General features: G+C 31.0%; 1 protein-coding gene across 1 annotated transcript; it reads left to right on the forward strand.

The window, feature by feature from the left end:
* The first annotated feature begins 730 nt into the window (after positions 1–730).
* On the forward strand, positions 731–27,725 carry LOC134691197 (platelet-activating factor acetylhydrolase-like). Its single transcript, XM_063551522.1, has 9 exons — positions 731–1,310; positions 14,628–14,742; positions 15,213–15,375; positions 17,718–17,889; positions 18,219–18,332; positions 19,156–19,247; positions 20,815–20,988; positions 21,443–21,591; positions 22,039–27,725. Exons 1-9 carry the CDS (start codon positions 1,047–1,049, stop codon positions 22,128–22,130), a joined length of 1,335 nt encoding a protein of 444 aa, XP_063407592.1. The 5' UTR covers positions 731–1,046; the 3' UTR covers positions 22,131–27,725.
* Positions 27,726–27,910: the final 185 nt, after the last annotated feature.

The following is a 27,910-nucleotide window of genomic DNA, read 5'->3' on the forward strand; positions in this document are numbered from 1 at the left end:
TTATGAAAATAAACAAAATAACCCAGTATAATATAATACAGCACAAGGATAATAAAAGTACACGGCATATGTACATATCATAAAACTCAAGTATCAATATGTGTAAATTTGAATCAGAAATGTTCTTCATGATCTATTCTCTTTAAACAACAGTTTACGTTGTACATAAACTTGTTTTCTCAATATATATTTAGGTACGGTACGTCCTCCTTTCAATTTCAAATTAAAGTTGCTTTTCTCTTAATAAAAAAACCTGTTTATAACAAGTCTGGGACTATTATAGTATAACAGTCCTAGTCCCAGAACAAGTTAAATAATTCGACGGTGAATGTAACTGTAATATACTACACTATTTGTAGCAATTAGGTTAAAATGTTCATTACGTGTATAATTGACGACCATTGACGTTTCTAGGGCCAACAGTTATTAGTATATTAGTATTCCATGCAAAGTATTAATAATGATAATCTGTATTGCCATATTAACCAATTTAAATGATTGTCATACAAAAACACATGTATATATATATCGCAAAAATAAAGCAATCATATGATGATGTTATTGAAGAATAGAAAGTTATTTTTTACATACGATTCATTACATTAAAGATTATTTATTATGCCGATTACGCGGTTTTTCTGGGCTTTTTAAAATAAGAATGCATGACTATATTTAAACCATATGTGGGTCAGTGAGTTATATACGTGTAACAGTTCCGACTGAACACACCCAACAGGGAGTAGTGTCGCGTTAATCTCTATCGATTTGATCAAAGTTAATCTGTGGTCTTTTAACGGTGTCACAGTAAGATCTGTAAATAATTGCAGGTAAATTATATTTCTTTACTTTCTTGTAACAGGTAAACACCGATAGATTTTAAACATTCAATCATGCATGGTAACTAAGTGTGGTTTGTTATGACAAATGTACCGTGTGTACGTAGTAAACATATCCATACAGGAGATATGAATGGAGTTGTGAAATCCTAGTATCTGAAATCCATACGGAGACAAAAGGGAATACAGCCGGTGTCAACTGCCTAGGGAATGAATTCCGATTCCATATTTCATCAATGTTTCTCACAACAGGGGCTACATAAATCACAAAGTGATTGTTCACTAGAATTCAAGACACTAAGACGAAATGACAGTTTTTTTAAACCAAAAGATAAGGAAAAGGAGAAGATAAGGAGACATCTCCCTATTGGAACAGGAGACTATTCTGTAGGATGCCTGGATATTATGTGTGATCATTCTGAAAAGGGATCTTTCTTCCGGTTGTATTACCCTATTGAAAAGACAGATATATACGTAAGTTTATATATATACTCCTTATTTACCAAAATGTAAACAAAATCCACAAAAATGTTAAAATCATTTAAATGAGACATGTATGCATGACCTTATACTTATTCAGTTCTATTTATGCATACCTATAATCAATTTAAGAAACTTTTTGGAAAAGTTGGTTATCGGGTATCTTAGCTATTCAGCGATATGTGCATGAAAACACGTGGTTTTTAAAATATAATCAACAGATTTAGTATGAAAGTACAGTAAGATATTACTTTAAATTCTTTTTTTTAAGAGAAAAGGGGGGGGGGGTCCTTTACATGTGTATCCGTCTCCATCCAGCCTGCATTCTTAAAAATATCATTTGATATAAAAACCGGGACAAAAATAATCGAAATCTAAGCTATTCGATTTTTGAGTATTCTGCATACCTGTGCATACTTACAATTTAATCGTTAATGCAGTTTGTGTAGTCGGCATGTTAACAATTTAATGCCTTATTTAATAACTCATTTCATTCATATTACAATTTCCAAATTATTTTGGTAATCCACTTATTTTAATTCAATTCAACGTTTGATGCGTTTTGGGGGATTAACTTACTGTGTAGTAACGGAACTTTTGATACTGGTCCCTTCCCCTCTTTTACAAATCTGAATATACCTTGGCAAACATGATAGATTCTTGGCAATCATAGAATGATATTCTAGTACCATTGACAACTTATTTTTGTTCCTTGATCTGATAAAAAAAGTTCGTCTAAACACTTTGTTTCAAACAATTCTAAAATATCTTTCCCTGTCATGCCTGTTGGAACAACACATATTCGATACTCAAGTTGGCAACAAATATAAAAGTGCTTCCGAAATAATTTTCCAGAATATTTCTTTCGCTGGAAATTTTAAAGGATCTTCTATTCCACGACACCACAGACATTTTTATGATCAGATAGAATATGTTTTGGTATGTCAATTCTACATGTACCTAGTATATAATATGCACTGTCACCGACTGTGATTGGAAACATATTTCACATGGGTAAGAAAGATAATATTAAAAGTTGTCTCTACGTCATTGTTCTTTTAACACTCTTAACCTTGAACAAACATAAAGTTCTATAGAAGATTTATAACTGTCGATAAATGGTTCAATTTCTACTTTGTATTATACATCAATATTGTTACTTGAAAAATAAATTAAAGAACGAAAATTTGAAGAATTCCTCATTGAACATGTTGAACACATTGAAGCTATTGCATAGATACAATAAATAATACTTAATTTTTAACTGCTAAGGATATGGGAATATTTACTTAAATTAACAATATTGAAAGATTGGTGATACTGAAAGAAATTCAGCGATAACGGTAAACCTATAAAAAAAATATATCATCAAACCATTGACATTTGTGTAATTGGCATTAATTGACGTAAAATAATAATACTATCATGACTATCAAGTTTGGTTCTATTCGAATTGAAAGTTTCTAAAAGAAATGAAGTGTCAGAAGTTCTAGTACCTATGAGTTTTCAAGTTTTCTCATTCATTTGTTCAATTTTTGTATTTTTATGCAAGGAATTGGGTGTGATTTTGAGAAACCTAAACACAATTTTGAATGTTTCCTCCAACATGTCAAAATCTTAGACTGTTCAATAAGATATGAGGAATTGAGTCTAACTCTAAGCCTATATAACCATGATAACATTTGCAGTCTTAGTTGAGAATGTTGGCAATCTGACTTTACAGCAATTTGTGAAATTCTTTTTTTTGTACATTAATACCAATTATGCATTTATCCTCAGCATTTATCGAAGTTGGTCGTCCTGAAATAAGGTCAAACTCACGAAAGACTTCCTTCTTAATTGTTAAAAGTTGTCATATTACATTAATTATAATATAATAGTGTAATATGATTAGACACATTATACCCTGTCGGGCTATCTTGCATATCTCGTACATGTATTACGTCCTTTTTACTAGGAGCATAGATGTTAGTGAACATTACAAAGGTGTACACATACATGACATACTTAAAGTTACACACCATTGATGTTAAATTGTTACTTTTACTACATACGTTTATAAATAATCATTTTTGACAACATTTCTGAATATTTCAGTTTTCCTCAAACATGTCAAATGTCAATGATTTCATATTTAGCCTGCAGCAATTCTAATAATATCAAATAAAATATATTCATAACGTATTGTCACACGTAAATATGAAAACACATTTTATGTTTATAAAGACGTCGTGTAAAGTTGAAAATGTTAGATTCTTTTGTTGTATAGATGAGATACGCCCAAATACTTAAATGAAAATTCATCCACCCACCCTGATAATTTTGTATCAAATACCAATATATGCATTTGTGTTCACGTCCAAAGTTTACAAGTATACAACTTTCCTTGATATTGTTGTATGCCCACGTATGATCATTTATCATGTCTGTAACTTTGTAAAATTTCGATAAAAAATATGATAACCACACTATTGATCATGACTATCAGATTTGTTGCCTTAATATTATTTTCCTGTTTTTTCAACATTTTGAGTCAGCATATATTACAGCTAAACTCGGTATGGACATGATGGAGTTTGCTAGCAGTGTTTACCAGAATTAAATTCAATGTATAATTCCATGTACAACCATCGACATTCATTTTAAAATCTAAATACTTTCGTTAAACATGTTAAACCGCGGATTACATTTCTCCCACGCATTCGGATTTTTAGATCGAGTAGGGTTAATCTCGAGGGGTTAATAGTTCAAACTTGACATTTGGTAAGATGTATACATATTAAACTGTGCAGGTTTAGTAAATTCAGTATTCAGTAACCTTGTATTCTGTTATTTACAATTGTTGTTTTACTTTCACAAACCAGCAGGTCAAAAGGAAATTATCTCTCAGTCTTGTTCAAAGAAATTAATGTAAATTAAAACGTGGACCATTCTAAAAACCGCAACTATTTGCCGCCTCCTACAAAGTGTACATACTGTATACTAAGAGAGCATAATACACATACATGTATCGGTTGTTATGACGTGTAACCACATTTGGTATAATACTAGAACACCCAATGATATCAGTTTGAATTTGTTTTATCAAAAAACCAAGGACTTATAATGTCTACAAGATAAAATCCACCTCTTCTTGTTCTCAGTTATTTCTTAATCAAGAAGAGGATGAATTTTATCATGTAGGCATTATCAGTAAACACAACGTTATCTATCAATTCAATTGCTTTTGTAGAAATCGGCTTTATTTTTATTTTAAACCCAACCCCATGATCATAAACTTCCTAGTTTCGTTAGTTTGTGAACGTATTCATGGTGTATGTACTATTGACTCAAAAGGAATTCGTTAACATCAAAGTTTCAATCAGCACACCGTCTTAATTCGTTGGTTTCCATCTGGTGATTCTCTCCTCTGCTTTCGTTCCATGGTGGCAACGTACAATGCCAGCACCCAAAAGAAATGACGTCGACGATCTTTCGTGGTGCATGACGATAAAATATACAACTGTTTAAGACCATGAAGACGATAAAAAATTGAATGATTTTGACAAAACACTTTTTTCTCTCCAAAAATAACGGTAACGGACAATATGATAATTAGTTGATATTTTTTTCGAACCACGATAATGACATTTTAACGAAGTACGATTACATTTCAAGTATTTAACGCTAACAGTAGCCGAAAATGATAATTTGACGACTGGCAGTAAAAGGCATATCTGCTCTCTATTCAGTTACGGTTAAAAAAAACTTAGTTAAATTTGATTGAATAAAATTTTATTATATTTTTCGTGAAACGTTTCATTATAGAAGGGTGTTTTTTTCTGAGCAATGAATTATTTATTTCCCTACATTTTCTATATCAAGGGCGTAGGCCTATCAAATATGAATACAAAATCAATCTAATTCATGGTAGTGATATCGATGAAACAGAAAATGCCTTTGTCAGATAAATAATTTATATTTTTAAATTCCATTTATCTGCTGTTTATTTCAAAATCAAGTTTCATAAGTTTAAAAAACCATCACCCTGGATTGCATCCTTTTGCAGTATAAATAGTTGACTGTACAAACGTTTGTCTTCGCATTACTATGCTGTTTTTGTCAGACACAGGGTAGAGACGAAGCTTGCATGGTTTCATAGACAATAAAGGGTAAAGTAAACAAAAATATCATAGACACGTGCACCAGGATTAAATTTTGTATGTATGTCAGACGTGCGTTTCGTCTACAAAAGACTCATCAGTGACACTCGAATCCAAAAAAAGTTAAAAAGACAATAAAGGGTAAAGACGATGGTTGCATACTCCAATGACAATGCAGGGTAATGACGATGGTTTCATGATTTCATAAATAATTCAGGGTAATGACGATGGTTTCATGATTTCATGAATAATGCAGGGTAAAAACGATGGTTCTATAATTTCATGAATAATACAGGGTAAAGACGATGGTTGTATAATTTCATGAATAATGCAGGGTAAAGATGATGATTGCATAATTTCATGAATAATACAGGGTAATAACGTTGGTTACATTATTTTATGAATAATGCAGGGTAAAGACGATGGTTGCATAATTTCATAAACAATGCAGGGTAAAGACGATGGTTGCATGATTGATCAGACAATGCAGGATAAAAACGATGGTTGAACAGTTTCATAAACAATGCAGGATAAAGACGATGGCTAAATATTTGCATGAACAATGCAAGGTTAAGATGATGGTTGCACGGTTTTATAGACAATAAAAGATGAAGACGATCGTAGCAAAATTACATGATCAATGCAGAGTAAAGACGATGGTTGCACGGTTGCATAGACAATAAAGAATAAAGATAATGCGTGCATAAATTTATGAAAAAAAACCCAAGGGTTAAGACGATGTTTGGACAGTTTCAAAGACAATCAAGGATAGAGACGATGGTTGCAGGCCCGTAGCCAGGAATTTCCAAGGGGGGGGGGGGGGGGGGTTCGTTGGACTCACAAACTCGACTTCAACAGTCACAATTCGAACAGAACATTGACTTTAACAGTGCTTATTTGTTTTTAAGGGGGGTTCGTCCGACACCCCCCCCTGGCTACGGGTATGGGTTGCTTAATTCTATGAACAATGTAGAATAAAAATGATGATTGCATTATGTTATGAACAATGCAGGTTTAAGACGAAGGTTGCATTATTCCATTAACATTGCAGCTCATGAAACCGCCTTCGACTATGAGCAAACCAATACTGCAATTTTATATCTGACGATGCAGTATTGGTTTGCTCATAGTCGAAGGCGTTTTGATGAGCTGTAGTTTTTAATTTCTGTACTTTTTTTTCTCTTTTGGAGAGTTATATCATTGGCAATTATTCTACATCTCCTTTTATACTTTACAAAATACAAAATTAGTATATATGTATCATTTGTTTGAGCATGTTAGTGAAATATTGCCATTGGGAATTACACAACATCTTTTGCTTTTAGCATTCACATTAAAAAGTGCTACTCCTCCTCTTTGTATTTACACGAACGAGAACCCTGAATACCAATGTTTTAAAAGCTTTTTAAACTGATCCACATAGTGAAACATGAAGCTCAGAAACTGTTGCTGCAAACAAAGTTGGGTCTTTAACCGCTTCTATTTAATTTCTCGACAAAACATCCTTTAAATAAGTGAATATGTATGTCTCTGTGGAGACCTAGCTAGATCCATACAGCCAGTAATATGATAAGATCTACTGTATTGGTCCTGAACCGGACTGTTTTTAAGATTTCATTTACTGTTATCTGGTATCGTCCCTTTTCAATTCCTTGTTATCTGTTTTAAGCCAAATCAATTTACTGCTTTACTGTTATTGGAACCCCCTTGCCCCCTCTATAAAGACGATGCGTGCAGAATTTCATGAACAAAGCAGGGTAAAGACGATGATTGCATAATTCCATGAACAATAAAGGACAGACCGTGTTTGCATCATTGCAAGAACAATGCAGGGTAAAGAGAATGATTGCTTGATTTCATGATCAATGCAGGGTAAAAACGATGGTTACATAATTTTAAGGGCAATATAAGGTGCACACGATGCCTGCATGATTTCATGAACAATGCAGGTGGAAAACGATACTTGCATGATTTCATGAACAATGCAGAGAAAACGATGATTGCTTGATTTCATGAACAATGCAGGGTAAATACGGTGGTTCCATGATTTCAAGGGCAATATAAGGTGCACACGATGCCTGCATGATTTCAAGGGCAATTTAAGCCAACCACGATGCATGCATTGTTTCATATAAAATATAGAGTGAAGATGATCTTGCATGGTTTCATAGACAATATAGTTTAGAGATGATGCTTGCCTGGTTTCATAGACAATATAGTTTAAAGATGATGCTTACCTGGTTTCATAGACAATATAGTTTAAAGATGATGCTTGCCTGGTTTCATAGACAATATAGTTAAAAGATGATGATTGCCTGGTTTCATAGACAATATAGTTTAAAGATGATGCTTGCCTGGTTTCATAGACAATATAGTTTAAAGATGATGCTTGCCTGGTTTCATAGACAATATAGTTTAAAGATGATTCTTGCCTGGTTTCATATACAATGCCTAGTAAAGATGATGCTTGCCTGGTTTCATAGACAATATAGTTAAAAGATGATGCTTGCCTGGTTTCATAGACAATATAGTTTAAAGATGATGCTTGCCTGGTTTCATAGACAATATAGTTTAAAGATGATGCTTGCCTGGTTTCATAGACAATATAGTTTAAAGATGATGCTTGCCTGGTTTCATAGACAATATAGTTTAAAGATGATGCTTGCCTGGTTTCATAGACAATATAGTTAAAAGATGATGCTTGCCTGGTTTCATAGACAATATAGTTTAAAGATGATGCTTGCCTGGTTTCATAGACAATATAGTTGTAAGATGATGCTTGCCTGGTGTCATAGACAATATAGTTTAAAGATGATTCTTGCCTGGTTTCGTATACAATGCCTAGTAAAGATGATGCTTGCCTGGTTTCATAGACAATATAGTTTAAAGATGATGCTTGCCTGGTTTCATAGACAATATAGTTTAAAGATGATGCTTGCCTGGTTTCATAGACAATATAGTTTAAAGATGATTCTTGCCTTATTTCGTAGACAATGCCTAGTAAAGATGATGCTTGCCTGGTTTCATAGACAATATAGTTTAAAGATGATGCTTGCCTGGTTTCATAGACAATATAGTTTAAAGATGATGCTTGCCTGGTTTCATAGACAATACAGTTAAAAGATGATGCTTGCCTGGTTTCATAGACAATATAGTTTAAAGATGATTCTTGCCTGGTTTCGTAGACAATGCCTAGTTAAGATGATGCTTGCCTGGTTTCATAGACAATATAGTTTAAAGATGATGCTTGCCTGGTTTCATAGACAATATAGTTTTAAGATGATGCTTGCCTGGTGTCATAGACAATATAGTTTAAAGATGATTCTTGTCTGGTTTCGTATACAATGCCTAGTAAAGATGATGCTTGCCTTGTTTCATAGACAATATAGTTTAAAGATGATGCTTGCCTGGTTTCATAGACAATATAGTTTAAAGATGATTCTTGCCTTATTTCGTAGACAATGCCTAGTAAAGATGATGCTTGCCTTGTTTCAAAGACAATATATTTTAAGATGATGCTTGCCTGGTTTCATAGACAATATAGTTTAAAGATGATGCTTGCCTGGTTTCATAGACAATACAGTTAAAAGATGATGCTTGCCTGGTTTCATAGACAATATAGTTTAAAGATGATTCTTGCCTGGTTTCGTAGACAATGCCTAGTAAAGATGATGCTTGCCTGGTTTCATAGACAATATAGTTTAAAGATGATTCTTGTCTGGTTTCGTAGACAATATAGTTTAAAGATGATTCTTGTCTGGTTTCGTAGTCAATGCCTAGTAAAGATGATCTTGCATAGTTTCATGGACAATATTTGGGGAAAGCAATGCTTCCATGGTTTCAAAAACATGTTTTGGTTTGTCAGTGGATCGATTTCAAATATTTTAATATCACTAAGGAATTAATGAAATGTACGTTGGAGTAAAGTACTATTGACAAGGATTTATATACCTTTTATTTGAATGTGTACACATTTCACTCTGCCTTTGAATGATTGCATACATAAGTATTTATCAATTAAAATATATCCAGCAAATCTTTGGTTCAGTTCGTCTCACGGACATGTTTATAATAAAGCCTCTATGTAAGACATGTGTTGTAGGACTTACAAAGAATCTCTTTATGTCATATATTAAGTTAATACCAATAAATTTAGATGACGATTCGTTTCTTAACATATACCAAGTATACCAGGGTCCAGTTTAACAGAATATTGAAACTAACGACTCGTGTTTGTTTGTTACCCCAGTTTTACTACTTGTAGTTGATTTGAGCGTTTTAAATATTATTATTAAATCTAATGATTCAACATTTTGTACTTCACATTTTCCCTTTAAATCTATATTTAACTATGCGTTTTCTGAGGACTTCGAATTCGATATGACAGAGGTTAAACTGACCATTTACAAATACATCGACCAATGACCGATCTTTGTCGCAAACTTATATATATCTATAAAATATACGTATTTACAAATCTCAAACTTGCCTAAGTTATAGTTGCTACATACACCGAGCCATTATATTATATATAAGCTTTAATTTCCTCTTTATTATTTTTCTACTTTTGCATTGTTAAATGCACATCCTATATATAACCTGCATGCCCCTTATAACCACAGCTTCATGCTTGACGACACTCTGTTTTTTTTAAATATAAATGTCATAAAATGTATACTGACTGCATGCAGGTACTGCAATTTTAATGGTAATAGTGTTTAAGTGTAGCTAAAATAAGGATATTCTAAAAAAAAAAAAAACATGTATCAGAAATTAAACGTAGGACTATTCAAATTCCTATTCATCGACCAACACTCATATTGACTAGAAAAAAAAACCCACAGGGAATAATGACTTGACCTGAACAATTCTTTTTATACGACCGCAAATTTTGAAAAATTTTTCGTCGTATATTGCTATCACGTTGGCGTCGTCGTCGTCGTCGTCGTCGTCGTCCGAATACTTTTAGTTTTCGCACTCTAACTTAAGTAAAAGTGAATAGAAATCTATGAAATTTAAACACAAGGTTAATGACCATAAAAAGAAGGTTGGTATTGATTTTGGGAGTTTTGGTCCCAACATTTTAGGAATTAGGGGCCAAAAAGGGCCCAAATAAGCATTTTCTTGGTTTTCGCACTATAACTTTAGTTTGAGTTAATAGAAATCTATGAAATTTAGACACAAGGTTGATGACCACAAAAGAAAGGTTGGGATTGATTTTGGGAGTTTAGGAATTAGGGGCCAAAAAAGGGCCCAAATAAGCATTTTTCTGGGTTTTCGCACAATAACTTTAGTTTAAGTGAATAGAAATCAATGAAATTTAAACATAATGTTTATGACCACAGAAGGAAGATTGGTATTGATTTTGGGAGTTTAGGTCCCAACAGTTTAGGAATTAGGGGCCAAAAAGGGACCCAAATAAGCATTTTTCTTGGTTTTCGCACCATAACTTTAGTATAAGTAAATAGAAATCTATGAAATTTAAACACAAGGTTAATGACCATAAAAGGAAAGTTGGTATTGATTTTGGGAGTTTTGGTCCCAACAGTTTAGGAAAACGGGGCCAAAGGGTCCAAAATTAAACTTTGTTTGATTTCATCAAAATTGAATAATTGGGGTTCTTTGATATGCCGAATCTAACTGTGTATGTAGATTCTTAACTTTTGATCCCGTTTTCAAATTGGTCTACATTAAGGTCCAAAGGGTCCAAAATTAAACTTAGTTTGATTTTAACAAAAATTGAATCCTTGGGATTCTTTGATATGCTGAATCTAAAAATGAACTTAGATTTTTTATTATTGGCCCAGTTTTCAAGTTGGCCCAAATCGGGGTCCAAAATTAAACTTTTTTGATTTAATCAAAAATTGAATAAATGGGGTTCTTTGATATGCCAAATCTAACTGTGTATGTAGATTCTTCATTTTTGGTCCCGTTTCCAAATTGGCCTACATTAAGGTCCAAAGAGTCCAAAATTAAACTAAGTTTGATTTTAACAAAAATTAAATTCTTGGGCCTCTTTGATATGCTGAATCTAAACATGTACTTAGATTTTTGATAATGGGCCCAGTTTTCAAGTTGGTCCAAATCAGGATTTAAAATTATTATATTAAGTATTGTGGAATAGCAAGTCTTTTCAATTGCACAGTATTGTGCAATGGCAAGAAATATCTAATTTCACAATATTGTGAAATAGCAAATTTTTTTTTAATTAGAGTTATCTTTCTTTGTCCAGAATCAACTTAAATCTTTGTTATATACAATATACAATGTATATTCACTTTTTACTACCAACTGATAAATTTAAATAATCTTTACCATTCAGTGATAACAAGCAGTTTTTTTACATCTTAATATTTTATAATGTATTTAAATGAGTAGTTATTGTTGCAAACTCCATTAGAATATTTTAATTGAGATTAGTTTTGGAATAAGGGAAAGGGGGATGTGATTAAAAAATTGGGTTCAATTTTTCTCATTTGAAATTTCATAAATAAAAAGAAAATTTCTTCAAACATTTTTTTGAGAGGATTAATATTGAACAGCATAGTGAATTGCTCTTAGAGAAAACAAAAATTTTAAGTTCATTAGAACACATTCATTCTGTGTCAGAAACCTATGCTGTGTCAACTATTTAATCACAATCCAAATTTAGAGCTGAATCCAGCTTGAATGTTGTGTCCATACTTGCTCCAACCGTTCAGGGTTCAACCTCTGCGGTCGTATAAAGCTACGCCCTGCGAAGCATCTGGTTAAGTCTACTTTTATGTAGTTTCAATGTTTATTCTTGGCTTTCATTGGATATACCTCTACGGAATTCACATGTGTAATGGAACGAAGACGACAGTAACAATTATAGATTCTCATAAACTGAACTCTTAATGGAATCTTCTATTTTCAAAGAATTTGAATTTGGTATATATTTTTTTTTCCTTTTGAACTTCATTAATTACTAATTACTACTCTTGAAATCTTCAGAGTAAATTATATAAGATAATGGCTTTTGAAGTGCTATATTTATAAATTATATTGATTTAAAGTATACATATTTGTATTTGCAGCGTTACGGTTGATCTGTGACTTTTGAATTAATATCACCACAAGAATGTGATTGTTTTACATTTAGTGATAAAACGAGAAAAAAAGTGCACGTATTTCAAGATTGAGAAACAAAAATCAAATCAATTATTTTACATTCTGTACTTATCACCACTAAAACCGTCTTTTTATCGTATTTTGTAAAGATGTGTGGTGTTACACCAGCAATATCACCACTATAACCGTCTTATTATTGTATTCTGTAAAGACGGTGGTGTGGCATCAGCAATATCACCACTATAACCTTCTTATTATCGTATTCTGTAAAGATGTGTGGTGTTACACCAGCAATATCACCACTAAAACCGGCTTATTATCGTATTCTGTAAAGATGTGTGGTGTTACACCAGCAATATCACCACTAAAACCGTCTTATCGTATTCTGTAAAGATGTGTGGTGTTACATCAGCAATATCACCACTAAAACCGTCTTATCGTATTCTGTAAAGATGTGTGGTGTTACATCAGCAATATCACCACTAAAACCGTCTTATTATCGTATTCTGTAAAGATTTGTGGTGATACACCAGCAATATCACCACTAAACCGTCTTATTATCGTATTCTGTAAAGATTTGTGGTGATACACCAGCAATATCACTACTAAAACCGTCTTATTGTCGTATTCTGTAAAGATTTGTGGTGATACACCAGCAATTAACTTTATATTTTGGGATTTGCTTACTTATTCTGGGGCTGTAAAGGAGGGATGGTAGTTAGGAACATAATTATATATAGCCTGATCGAAAGAAACAATCACAAAATAGGTGAAGAAAGATGCATTGAAATACGTTGTTAGTAAACAAACGTTGTTAATAATAAAAACTTTGTGCTGTCATTGTCAAGTAAATCGCACAGAATGTATAATTCAAATATACATGATATTTAAATATGGAAACTTCAAATATCTGGTGAAATTTAATTTTCGTATATAGTCTATTAGACATATTTAAACCACCAATTTGAGGATGAAGTGTACCATAAAATTTAGGCTTATGTCAAACAAATGGTTTCTATGTAATTGACGCAAATATAAGTTGCCATTCAGTTGTGAAATGTGTTAATAGTTGTTCATATTTATAACCTTTTAATAAAAAATGTGAGAGCTATTTTATACAGCTGATTTTGTAAATTATTTTTTATTTGGGAGTAAGTGAACACCATCTTATTATAAGCTTCACCTAATAGTCTGAGGTTAAGCTTGATATATCCTATGAAAAGAACTGAATATTTTTTTTAAAGATGTATGAGATGTCAGACATCTGGAGTAATCATAAATGAAGCTGCAGAAGGGGGAGGGAGGGGGCATATTTAAGATGTCTTTAAAATTCTTATAATATTCAATATATATCTTTCAACAACAAATGTCTTTCAACAACAAATGTATATAAATATCTTATAATAAATAGAAGATATCATATAAAAACCATTTTGGAACATCTAGAGACATATATAAATATTGCATGTAATAAGAAACATTTTTTAGTCCATTTCCTCTTCTCTTACTTCCAAAATATAAGAGTATAAGAACAGCACTGAAATAATAAGACTGACAGAACAGCACTGACATTATAAGACTGACAGAACAGCACTGACATAATAAGACTGACAGAACAGCACTGACATAATAAGACGGACAGAACAGCACTGACATAATATGACTGACAGAACAGCACTGACATAATAAGACTGACAGAACAGCACTGACATAATAAGACTGACTGAACAGCACTGACATAATAAGACTGACAGAACAGAAATGATAACAACACTTTAAATTTAAGTCATCTGAGATTTTTTCTGTTTGTACCTCCATCATGAAGCTTAGAAAGCCAAGGGTGTATTAAAGCTGAAACAATCAATGAGCTATATTTGAACAAAGGACTTGTAAAGTTACTATATACAAATGTTTTACCCACAAGTATGTAAAAATAATAGCCAAATCATCTGAAGTCAACTTTGTCCAGGTGAGTAGATCCCATAGTTTCAGAACAATTTCTGAATATTGAGCAGAAGAAAATATACTAAAGTGTTATATGATTATATTTTTATTTTTTTATCATTGTTTACTTCAGAAACGTGACAAGCAGTGGCCATTGTGGTTGCCAAGGAAACAGTATGGAAATGGATATGCATATTTTATCCGACGCTCCAAGTCGGTGCTTGGGAAAATGTTTAATTGGATGGGAGGTTTGTATTCTGGTGCCAAATTATTATTTCTAATTGTAATTGTTAAGATCTATGTTCAATATATTGGGGGAAAAAATAATGCATTACAATAATTTAAAAAAAATGACTTAATTCTAACAGGAGCTGCATCAAGTATATCTGTTCTATTGTTGCCTCGTATGTTAAATTAGCATTTCAAGACCAAAATAAAATAGACAGGTAACCTTTCTAAGGCAAACCATATCGAGTTAACCTATTCTTTCATATGTCATTTATGTGATTGTTTTGTTGCTCATATTACTCTTTTCTAAACTTTTGGGCTATTCTGAGAATACTTGAAAATCATAACCAGGCAGTGTGTCAATCCAGAAAAGCAACAAAATAAATGTTTATGTAATGTTTTAGTGCACCTGAAGACGATTCCAGGTTACACTATTCTATTAAGAAATATTTGTTTTATTTAGAAATTATTTAGTATTTTGTTTTTGTAGGTGATGTGTATGTACCTGCACTGTGGCAGCACTATCCCCTCCCTGGTAAACAGTACCCAGTGGTGATATTTTCTCATGGTATTGGTGGTAACAGAACATGCAACACCACCGTCTGCTGTGAACTGGCTTCTCAGGGTTATATTGTGGCAGCTGTTGAACACAGGTATAAATTACCATGGCAACAGGACCATTATCTATGAGATGCAATTAAGAGTAAAAATTAATGAATACAGAAATAGGTGTTATCTGTAACTTACATGTACATCTATTGTTATTTATGCATAGTGTTAATAATGTTTTTAATATGCCATATAACACTGTATTTGAATACATTAATGAGTCGTATGCATTTCTCTGAAAAATGAAGCAATAATATAAACATATTTATGATATGTGTTGTATGCCTCATGGAAACAGCAATATTAATACAATGACATATATATATAAAATTAAAAGACATCTTGAGGTCAACATAATGGCCTTCATTAATAAAAGAGAATCTATAAACATTATGTCAAACTCTAAATATGTCTGTTTGTGGTTACTTAAGAAATAATTCATGGGGGCTTGAATATATCGTTATTTTACCACGGGTTGGCCCTTTATGACAAATATTTTACCCTGAGCGATAGCGAGGGGTAAAATATCGGCACAAAGGGACAACCCGTGGTAAAATCTAGATATATTTAAGCCCACATGAATTATTTCAATTCTGATTGGACAAATACAGCATTTTTTTTGGATCGAAGCGCTCTAGGTGGAGGCTATTATATGCCGTTCCCATAAATTAACGCACTTTTAAATTGGCGTAAAAGAACGGAGCAAACAGAATAAGTGACATGCTCAAACTATTCACAAAACTTATTTAGATAGATTTGGATGAATTTTAATGAAAACTTACTTATATGTCTTCTTTGTATATAAAAAAAAAGGGCCTTATACCAAATTTTAGCATCGTTTGTTTACGTTTCCTTGTGATGATTTTCAGTATCAAAAGCGTGTATTTTCCCGTAAAATGCTTAAATTGTAACGTCATCATTCTATGACGTCGGGTATTTCATTCAATAAAAAACATATGACGTGGGAGTACGATCGGAACAGCCAATGCAATATATTCATATTTTACCACGGGTGTGTACTCAAAGCGTTTGAAGGACGTCATGTTAGAATTGTTCATTTAATAGTTACCAGATTAAGACTGGTAAACAGATTTTATACCCAAATATTATGTGTAAACTCTATCATGAAGGTTAATTAAGGGTTTAAAAGCACTACATGACTAAAAAACAAATAAAATGTATAGAAATAACGAATAAAATGTATAGAAATGTAATGGAGTGCATTAAATTAGGGTTGAAAGGCTCACTCTAAAGAAATTTATTTTCTCATGGTTTAATAATCAAAATTAAAGAACCACAAAGCATTAGTGAAAATTATTTGAATTTCTTTTCTGAGTTTGCTAATTTGACAGATCAGAAATAAATTTTGGGAGGTCAACTTAACATTGTAATTTATAAAGTAAAACTTTAAATACTTCATGTGTGACCAGATCAGTTAATAAAAAAACATTGAAATAAGCTTTCACACATGGGTGAACATAATGAATGCACAAGTCATGTTCAAGTATAGCTACACAAATAACCTTTTAAAACTTAAAATCATCTATTTCCCTTTCAATACAATAATTATTAATAACAAGGAAAATAGTTTTCTTTCTAGTCATTGGTTGTAATATACTGATTTTGCTATTTACCTAACTACTGCGAATTGTCAGGTTGTATCCTTGTTGTCTCCAAGGGGGTTATTTGGGGTTATGAGGGGTTTATATGAGGTCAAGATGTTCTGAGGGGGTCATTTGAGGTCATGATATTCTGATCTTAATAGTCAAACTTCAATATGAATTTAAACTTTACTTGTCCTTCATATTTTGTTTTTATTTGAACCCTCTGGCAACAGGTGTGAAATAAATACAACATACATCTTCAGTGAGAAATTTATAGATTATTAAAACACTATTATGAATACTTTAAAATATTCATATATTGAAAAGTGAGAAAAAGCCAATATTATCATACTGTTTATTTTCTTGGGCTGAAATGGTTTTCACAGAAAATTATAACAATGTATATGAACAAATATCTTGACTCTTTGACACAATATCCCAATTTTCAATTTTATTTTAGGAAAAGGTAAAGCTCATCAAATATGAATTATTGTTTTCACTGACTGCAATCCATAAAGCTTGCTTTCAATAGAAGGTGATGTGGCTCAACATATAACCATAGAGCATTAAAAACTAAAAGGCATCTTGGTAAACACAGTTGTAATAAAAAATTGAGTGTCTTTGAATATGCAATATGTCAAACTGAACTTTGCCCTGAGTCCGAAAAGCCAAATTATAAATTTAATATCAAAGGCCAAACTTTTTAAATAAGGTCATTAATCACACAGTTTTGTTACATTTGTAAATATGGAAAATTGCATACTAATTTATTTTTCAAATAGGGATGGTTCAGCATCCATGACCTTTCAACTCAAAGAGGACATCAAAAGTACAGTGAATGTATCCAATAGTAACAGTAGTCAGATGCACAGAACACGTAGTTATACAGAAGAATGGATGCCATTTGATTTTTCACCTCCTCGATGGGACGATTATGAAAGTAGAAACAAACAGGTGAGCTTTAACACAAAAACAGATTTTTGTTTTACACAGTACAACGTTATTTGAAATGTTAAGTTGAATTTATTATATTTTCTTTTCAAACACAAAACACCATCATGATATGGAACATGCTATTTCGGAATTGAAACTATAATATAGAAAAGCTAGATAAATGTGAATTTCATTGTTAGTATTTTAATGCATTTACACAATGCAATTTCAGTTAAAAGATTGGACAAATAATGAAAATGGTCTCCTTTTAAACTATGCTATGTGCCAGAAATGAGGTTTAAATTGAATAAAAATTACATGTTAGTTTACTTGTGCTTTATTTTTGTAAGGTGTATACAAGGGCTGAAGAATGTACACGAGCACTGAATGTATTAACGGATCTCGATAATGGAGTAACAATACTTAATCAACTTGGTGGAAATTTTAATCTTAAACTGTTTAAAGTAAGTATTTGGTTATGTAAAACATTAATATATATTATTATTAGTTTTAATACTGGAAGGCTTATGTAGTGATAGAAATTTGTTCTACATAAGTCTGATCCTTACCAGCGCCACATGAGAAAAGCAACAGTATAAAGGACATACATTTCTGTATCCAAATATGGATGGGTTCTTAAATCGTTATCTAACTAATTGATTAGTTTTTTGTTGAATATAGTTTGTCTGATTTTTTCTATACTTAAATGTTGCAGTGTTCATATTAATGATATGGGACTGTGTTTTCAACTCAAAGTTTGTCAGATCTCCACCCATTTAAAAAACACAAAAACTAAAATAATATGAATAAATTTCACTTTTATACTGTTTCTTTAAGTTGAATCAACTTTTTTCTATAATTGTTAGTTTTTAAAAATGTAAGATATTCTATACAATAAGGTTCCAAATGATCAATTTAGTTGTATACATACAATTGTAATTAAAAATATAAGAAGATGTGTTATGATTGCTAATGAAAAAAACTCTCCACAAGAGACCAAATGACAGAGAAATTAACAACTATAGGTCACTGTACAGCCTTCAACAATGAGCAAAGCACATACCACATAGTAAAATAGCTACAGGGGCCGCACAATAATAAATTAAAATAATTAGAGTGAGATAACTTATGGCTCAATTCATGTTCAAATTAATGTTTTTCTTGATACTTCATTGTGACTCAAATGTTTTATCTTTTAACATATTGCTTTCTGTGAATAAGGGAACTTTGGCTATTTTAATGACTATAGTTTAGTACCACTTTATATGATCTGTTTGTACATTGTAGAATTTATTTGATCTGTCAAGAGTATCACTTGTTGGGCATTCATTTGGTGGTTCTACCACTGTATGTGCTCTATCAAAAGACACACGATTCAAGTAAGTAGACTGCATAATAGAACATTTTCAAGAGACATAACTCTACCAGAATAATGCAGTCTGTCCTTCTTAAAAAAATCTCCTACTGGTTAGGGCCTGGATTTCTTTTACACTAAAAATTCCTCACTCCCTCACTCAGCAAAGGCTAAATCGAAAATTGAATAATAAATCAGTAGTTTAGAAAACAAATTTTTTTCAAAAGTATTTTTCAAATGTTTATTATCCAGATATATATAACAAGTTGAATTTGGCTGTTTTTTTAAGGGGTTTTGTGCAAGTTTTCCTTCAAATGACTACATATTGATAACAAAGGGAAATAACCCTTTCTTGTTTTAGGTAAATGGAAAACTACATTTATATACAGTTTTATCTTATACTTGCTAATTCACAAAAGTATTCACAAAAAATGCGTGCTACTTACTATGCTTTAATTTCACTTATGGAGCTACATTTCTGGTTAATTCAGACTTTTTACCTATATATTCCACACTTTGGCTAGTTTCACTAACTCTATTCTGAGTGTGTATGTGTGAAGTCTTTGAAGATACAATGTGTATTAATTGATTGAATTTGTCCACATAACCTGACAACAATTACTGTGTGTTTATTATTATAACAAAGTAATGACAAAATGACACTTTGTATGTTTTATGTCAACACCATCAATGTGTTTTATTTAATAACTATGTCACACACAAAGCAGCAATAATAATGTTTTTGTTGATAAAAGATGTACAAAGCAATACAAATTACTACATTGAACCATAAGACAATGACATATGTTCAACCATGATTTAAACTTCATTTTAGTAGCTTTTTCATCTTAGAAAAAAAAATGAATTTGATAGATATTAAAATATGTAAAAGTGACAAGAATATAACCAAACATATTTGAAAGTGCAACAGGTCACACAAACCACCAACCTAGAAAATAAATATGTTAACAAGACATAATCATGATATACTGTTGATTCTTTTTTATTCTTTGGATACCAATTTGTGTGGATTTTGGTAGATACAGGTGAACCATGAATTTAAAATGTTCCAAGAATTACAAGTTTTCTATAGGTTTGTATGCAGACTTTGGCAAAACCATATTTAAAGATTATCGTTGATCATCTCAACAAGATTGCTTTTCTCCCTTGAGCCGGTATGTCGAAAGCGAGTAAAGCAATGGAGTTGAGATGACCAATGATAATCTGTTTATCGCTATTTCACCTATAATGATGTTGTCAATTTTATTAGCAACGCCACATGCCTCCTAAGTTTATGGCGATAATTTTCTATCTCAAGCGAGAACATGATATGAAAGGTTATTACAAAAAAGATCAAAGGAAATAGTGATGAAATGAAATTTACATGCAAATTCAAGATTTCCTCAAAACATCAAAATTGTTATCCACATAAATAAATGCATCCACAGTAGCCTAACTTTGTACAGACACAAAATGTTGACAAGGTAATGTTTTTCTTCATAGAAAATAGGAAAATGTAATCAGATTTCATTGTTATGTCATTTATTCATGTATAAACCAGGTAATTAATGATAAAAATTTTATAATTTCAGAGTTGGAGTTATGATGGATGGGTGGATGCATCCTCTCAATGAAGAAATGTATAACAACATTACCCAGCCTGTACTGATGATTAATATGGAGACATTTCAATGGCAAGAAAATGTGGATCAAATGCAGCGTCTCCAACAAGATCCCAAGGTCCAAAGACCTATGATTACAATTAAGTAAGAGAGTTAGTTAACTTTTTAATACTCTTTGGATAGTTTTTTTCTATATTCAGACCCCCCTCATAACAAGTTACATATTACTCAGCTTTATTTGATATTTGATGTTGAGTTGAACTGTGTAGAGATTTGAAAGAAAAAAAAAGATCTATACATCTTAAACAATGTAATTAAGGCCCATTTTTGAGAATAAAAACCTTAATTCTGAGTATCAGTTCAACATGATATTTCACAATCATAATTCACTAAAATTACCAAGGTCCTAAAAGCAAAGAAATGGTTAAAGCATAGAAAACTCTCTAAGAAATTGTCCTATTGTATTTAGTTTCAGCATGTCAAACTATAAGCACAATTAAAACTTTTTCCTCAAGTTTTTTCTTCCACATTTGATCTTTGTTATGTCTGATTTTGTAAATCTTTAATTTCCAAAATAACAATATATTTTCTCTTGCAGAGGAACCTGCCATCAAAGTGTTACTGACTTTCAATTTTTAGTAAAAAAACAAATTGGTATGTTTATGGATGTTCGACACACGTTGTCTCCAAAAATTGCAATAGATGTCTCAAATAAAGCTACACTAGGATTTCTTAGGAAGCACCTTGGTAAGTTTTCTCCTATTTCATAGCTGAGAGGCATAATAACTGAAATTATTAAAGAATTTATGAGCTCCTTTATTAAACATTACAAAACAGTGGCGTATCCAGAAATTTTCATAAGGGTATCTAGTGATTGCTTAATATGAGGCCTGCTTCAGTCATGCTTCAGTGATTCCCATTATAATCAAACAATTTTTTCCAGCGAAAAACGGGATGTGATTCATGGCTGCCATGCCCCCATAAATCTGTCTCTGCAGAAAACATATAATGGTCAAGGAAACTTCAGTTACTACTTGAAACACAATTGGCTTAAATATGGATATTTTAGATACGTAAGACTTTAATGGCAAATGATTTTGCAATTGCAAAATTTTGATACATGTATGTATATATTGTGACTTCAATTGATCAAGAACTACAACTAGATGATTTTTATATATTTTCTTCTTCTAGGCCAAAAAGGGGATACTTATGATAGTATCATAGCTGGTGAAAATGAACATACTGTGTTGGGTCCAATCATTGCACGAGAAAGACCAGCTTGAGGACTCCAGTACCGGCAAAGGACTTCAATCCATAGAGAAATCAGCAACACATGATCTCATTTACTTGGCATTCATTTCTCAATCAATGCAAGAGTTAAGAAATGTAACAAGATTCAGTCCTATTTATACTGTTTTTGTTAAATACTACAACTTGTACATTCCTTCTTTTGAAATGAAATGCAAATTACATGTACTTATTGTCCTATCACCATGAAGGTAGATTAAGGATGTACGGCATTTCCAACTATTCTCTTGTGACACCTATCTTGTCCAATGCATGAGAATTTTGTGTGTAAAACGTAACCAGAAAGATTATCACTCATCAATCCACAAATTTGTTCCTTCTTGATGTTGATACTTTCTATGTAGCATAGACAAACTGTGATCTCTCCTTTAATAGAGGAAGCTATAGTACAGACGTGGCATTCTGATGGTATTGATAGTGCAATTATTCTCCCATACTTGTCACACCAAAATCCAAAGAAAAACAGTTGTATTTGTTTAAGTCTAAGGGATATAATTACACAAGATAATGGAATGGAGACCAGAACCTGATTAATCAAGATATTATTTTAGTCCCAATGATATATTTTCATGTACATTCTGATTAAGAAAAAATGTTGATTGTACAAATTCTAATAACTAGACTTATACATATATTTATGGATAAACCGGAAACCAGATCAATGCTGAACTAACCTATATAACAAGAAAGTGAGTCTAATATATTGACTTACTCAAGAAAAATAAACTTTGCTTGTAGGGGACTTAAAAAGTATCTCAACTGATTCAATAATTACAGCAAAAATTTAAAAGATATGACTGTTAATTAAAAAGAAGTGATTACATGCAGGATTTTTCAATAACAAATCTGGGAATTGGTCAAATAAGTTCTAGCTTTCAAAATTTCTGAACCCTTAATTGTAGTATAATAGAAACACATAAAAGCATGATGGCAGAGTATATCTTAATGTTTCTAGTAATAAATTACAAGTGGCTAGCAATTCTACCTTTTTCTGAAAAGAGATATATTTTTTTAAAATATCTATATATTTGCTTGATTGAAATATTTCTTCATATATACAACTGTTTAGATATAAAATTTGTCTTTGAGTTTAAGGCCCCACATGCATCCTTCTGTAGAAACCTAATGCCTTCAGTTATTTGATATTGTTTCTGCACAGTGAAATGAAGTTGTTTTGTGTTTGACCTTGAAAATTCACCATTTGCCTTATTGCTTCCAGTTTAAACTATGTTATTATTGTGGAAATGACACAATGGATAAAGAATATTGTGATATTGTAATGTTTATTTTATATGCAGTTAACATTGTATTAAATGACTATGACATAAATGTGTTTAAATGTGCTTTGTTAAATATACTTTGTTAAATGTGCTAGCAATTTTGTATATGTGAATATATATGTTTGCATATTTTTATAATTTTTTTTTTGCTCAGTGTAAAGTGCAAACTCTTAAAACCATGCCAAGTGTCTTTCATATAAACTGTGATATTTTTGTCTTTTGTAATATGATATATATATTTTTTATCTGTACTTACATGAATTTTGTATGTATATGATTTATGTGCAAACTAAAACATGTAGCATAAATGTTTAATTTTTCGTCAATTTTATGGTCCATTCTCCAGTTTTAGAAACTGTCAAACTGTGGTGAGAGGTATGAAGCAAGCTAAAAATTTAAGAAATAAAATGATGTTGTGTCTATGTAAAGTATACGGTAAACTGAATTGTGATAGTTATGTCTATAGTAGACTGGGTTCACTGTCATGTTTTCTTTAGTGCAATTTTTGTGGTGATTGTTGAAGCAAAATTGTGAGATTAATTATTGTGATTTGAGGACATGCAGTATGCAAACAATACTATCAACATTTAAAATGCTAGTTTTATTTATGAAAACCCTATCCTATTGCAGTATTCACATTGATAAGAACATAGCACAAATTTCAGAATTTGAATATTTATTACATCTGGCATGTTAACAATGTTCTATTTTGTAGATGATATTTTATAATAGTTACTAAATATGGTTCCTGTTTTGATATATAATAGATAAATAAGATTTTTGTTATAGGTTTAAACTTTTAATGTCTTCTGTTTCTGTCTTCTGTTTTTATGCTTATTTTCACTGGAACATTTTTATCTTTTTTTTTAATCTCATATTATAGTAATTATTTCATTCTTGTCCTAGAGTATTTCTCTTACACTGGGGTCTTGTGATGGAGTATTTATCTTAAAACCAGGAGTGCTTCATAAAGTCTTGCATAAGAGTGATTCCATATTCTTGCCCTGGAGTGTATTTCTTATGTTGTGGCATTTTTATCATATAGTGGAGTATCTATTCATGACTTTTAAAATCATATGTTACCAGCTTGTTGTTAATACTCTCTCAATTATTGCTATGTGTTAAGTGTTCAATCCAATATTTTTGTCAAAATATATGCTGATTAAATGTTGGTGCTAAATCTTTGTATTGGTTTTTCATGAAGTGAAGTAAAATAATTTATATTTTGCTATTCACAAATAAATGAGATATTTTTTGTCTCACATACAGTATTGCTGTAGATTTTCTAGACCGTATCTCTTTGTGTTCTATTCTCTGTTTTTACATTAGTTTCCTTTGCATTCTAAACATTTATGTACATTTTACTGAATGTTTAAATAGTTTGACATTATTAAATATATGTGAAATTCAGCTGTGTGACACTCTAGATATTTTATATAGGAAATTATGACTTTTATTTTCTTTTCATCCAGAAAAACATTTGATAGCTTCTGGCAAATTATTATTTTTGTGCAAGTGCCTTACCATAAAAAAGATTTTCCACATTTTTTTTTTAAATGTCTTCACATTTCAGATAATTGAATAAGTGTTACTTTTGCAAAAAAAAACTAGATAGGATCATTATCATTTTTAAAAGTTCTTGTTCAGCAAACCATGTTTTTTTCCACATATGTTTTCTATACTATACTATAATATTTAAAATAGAAATCTAAATATATATTTCAAAATACATGTTATTGTTAATATATTTTGAACCAGATTAACACCTATTTCTTTCAACCTTTTAATGTGTTTCAAATGAAAAATCCAGACACTATTTTTTTTATGCTTAATATTTAGAATTTATAATTGTTTGTAAATTATATTTAGAATTTATAATTGTTTGTAAATTAAATGCAAGTACGACTGCACTAACCTATCCTAATTTATCCATAATTTTGTAGCATTTCACATTTTTTTTCAAAACGGCATTAATGAAAATGTAGTCAATAAAAATACCAGCATTTAAACCTTTAAACTAAAATGAAGAAAATTTTGTGTCCATTTCATGTTTTTTTTATAAACTATTGAAACAAAATAATCTAGATTAACTGTATAGTTTATACTAGTAAATATTTTTGACACAAGATTTTTAACATTTTGTTATACAAGACATTTCTTTTTGTAAGAATGGGATTTATCGCTATTTTGTGCATTTTTCTTTTGATCTTTTTTTTGTGATAATTTTCATATCATGCTTCTTGCTTGAGATGGAAAAATTATCCCTAGAAACTAAGCAGACACGTAGGGTTGCTAACGAAATTGACATGAAATTGACAACGTCGTCATAGGTGAAATAGCGATAAATAGATTATCATTGGTCATCTCAACTCGATTGCTTTTCTCACTTTCGCTGTACCAGCTCAAGCGAGAAAATCAATCTCATTGAGATGACCAACAATAATCTATAAAGATTGGAGTAAGTATAGTCAGATAAGAAAATCTTTTAACTTTATTTTTTTTGGATAAACTTAGACATCAATCAATCCACTTAGATATAATTTGATCTGAGACAACAAAATTTAATTTAATTTTAAACCTCTATGTGACAATGCAAAGACAATAACCATTTTCACATCCAAATAAGATTGTCATATCCAACAAAGATTGTCATATCCAACACTCTATTGGTCAATAGTTAACAAGAAGCCATCAACTGTTTCAGGATTTTATGTCTATTTTTACCGAGTAAAATTCCATAGGGAACCATTTATAATTTTTTTCTAGTCCAGTGCTTTTAGATGCCATATGAAAATAGATTAATACCGGTAATAAAATGTGAGTAAATGACTTAAGCCTGAACTGAAAATGTGATTCACTTTTATGATATGAAGGCCTTCACTGAAAATAGTATTCACTAAAAAATACACTTGACGGTGATATGATTCTCTCATAGAATGAAGTAGTGACTTAATATTTACCATGTTAATACTTAACCCCTAAAATGAAATCAGAAATAGATCTATTCATGTCTTCAATATGTGATATTTTTCACTGTTTATAACTCATGTAGTTAATCAATGAAAAAATAAGCATGAAGCTTGCTTCAGTATTTACTAACATATTAGCGATGACTCATGTACTATAGAAGGGTAACTTTACAGTTTTATACTTCATTAAACCATTTCTTGGTTGTTTTTATTAGTTTTTTGTTTCTTTGTTTCTTTTACAATTAGAATACTTTATAAAACGAATTGTTTTGTTACTATATTTTTTATGTTGCACATGTACTATAGAAGTTTTTTTTGACGTCACTACAAATAACCCATTATGTATGTGTAATATTGTATGACCATGGAAATAGTAAGCCATCCTTGTTATATGTAATTGGTATTTTACTTTAAAGCACTTATTTTGTATAACATCATTCCCATTTAGAATTTGTATTTGATTTTTACCTTGCACAATTATATTTTAACCTTTGATCCTTATTAAAATATTTATAGCTGCAAAATCACAAATAAATTTGGATTTTGATATTTATATATATACACCCACAAACATGGACAGATGTATAAATTCGAGTTTCCATGACAACTCTTAGAGACCAGCTGATTTATTTAGCTTGAAACATCTAAAACTAACATAAACTTTCAACAAGATACTATTCTGAAAGGGAGACTAATCTTGTAATTTATAGAACATTTGTAAGGAGGAATACAATATTTCCATGGTTCAAGATTTAAACTGTATAACAGGGTTAGTAATTTACTTGTGTAATTTTCAAGAAAATGGTCTTTTCATTGTGTGTGAATGAGGAACTAAATTACTGTTATATTTTTTTACCGCAATAAAAATTATATTTGCAGGGATAAATACAGCATTTTATACACATTATATATAATATTAGATTCTAATGAAAAATCAAAAACAATAAAAGAAATATTCAAATCCAGCTCTGTTTAGTTATGTTGATAATTTTTTATACAGAAAGTGAAATGGAAGGAAACAAAATTCTAAGTTTGTACGGTTAAATATCGGTTTAGAAATATCATATCTATAAAGGTTTGAAATTGAAAAGCTTCATTTGAATAGTTTTATTGTTTATCTGCCAACTTTTTAATTATTTAAGTATAATGTGAATTAGCGAGTACAGGTATAACATAATCACACTGTGATTGGGAAATATTATTATTAGGCTACAATTGATTAAGTATATTAGACCAATTGTAGCCAACTGTTAGCATTGCATTGTGCACATTCCAGATTTTTTAACTATTTTTGCAATAAAATTAAATTAAACTAATAGAAGTTTCATTGTTATTAATTATAGCACTATGACCACTTTAAATTGATGTCAAACTTGTCCAGGAAAACCGAAAGAAACCATTTTTGTCTTACAAAAGTCAACCAGATATATGACTGCTATTCCAGGGGTGGCAACTGCGTTAGCTATTTGCATAAGCTTTATATTTTATAAGGTAGAAGACCTTGAA

This window comes from Mytilus trossulus, chromosome 11 (assembly GCF_036588685.1).
Source record: "Mytilus trossulus isolate FHL-02 chromosome 11, PNRI_Mtr1.1.1.hap1, whole genome shotgun sequence".
NCBI classification, from domain to species: domain Eukaryota; kingdom Metazoa; phylum Mollusca; class Bivalvia; order Mytilida; family Mytilidae; genus Mytilus; species Mytilus trossulus.

What these genes read in the sequence shown, in the direction of transcription:
- LOC134691197 (XM_063551522.1), top strand. Translation starts at nt 1,047, where the DNA reads ATGAATTCCGATTCCATATTTCATCAATGTTTCTCACAACAGGGGCTA. An exon ending in TCAAAAGACACACGATTCAA is followed by an intron (nt 19,248 to 20,814) that starts GTAAGTAGACTG and finishes TTATAATTTCAG; the next exon opens with AGTTGGAGTTATGATGGATG. An exon ending in AGACCTATGATTACAATTAA is followed by an intron (nt 20,989 to 21,442) that starts GTAAGAGAGTTA and finishes TTTCTCTTGCAG; the next exon opens with AGGAACCTGCCATCAAAGTG.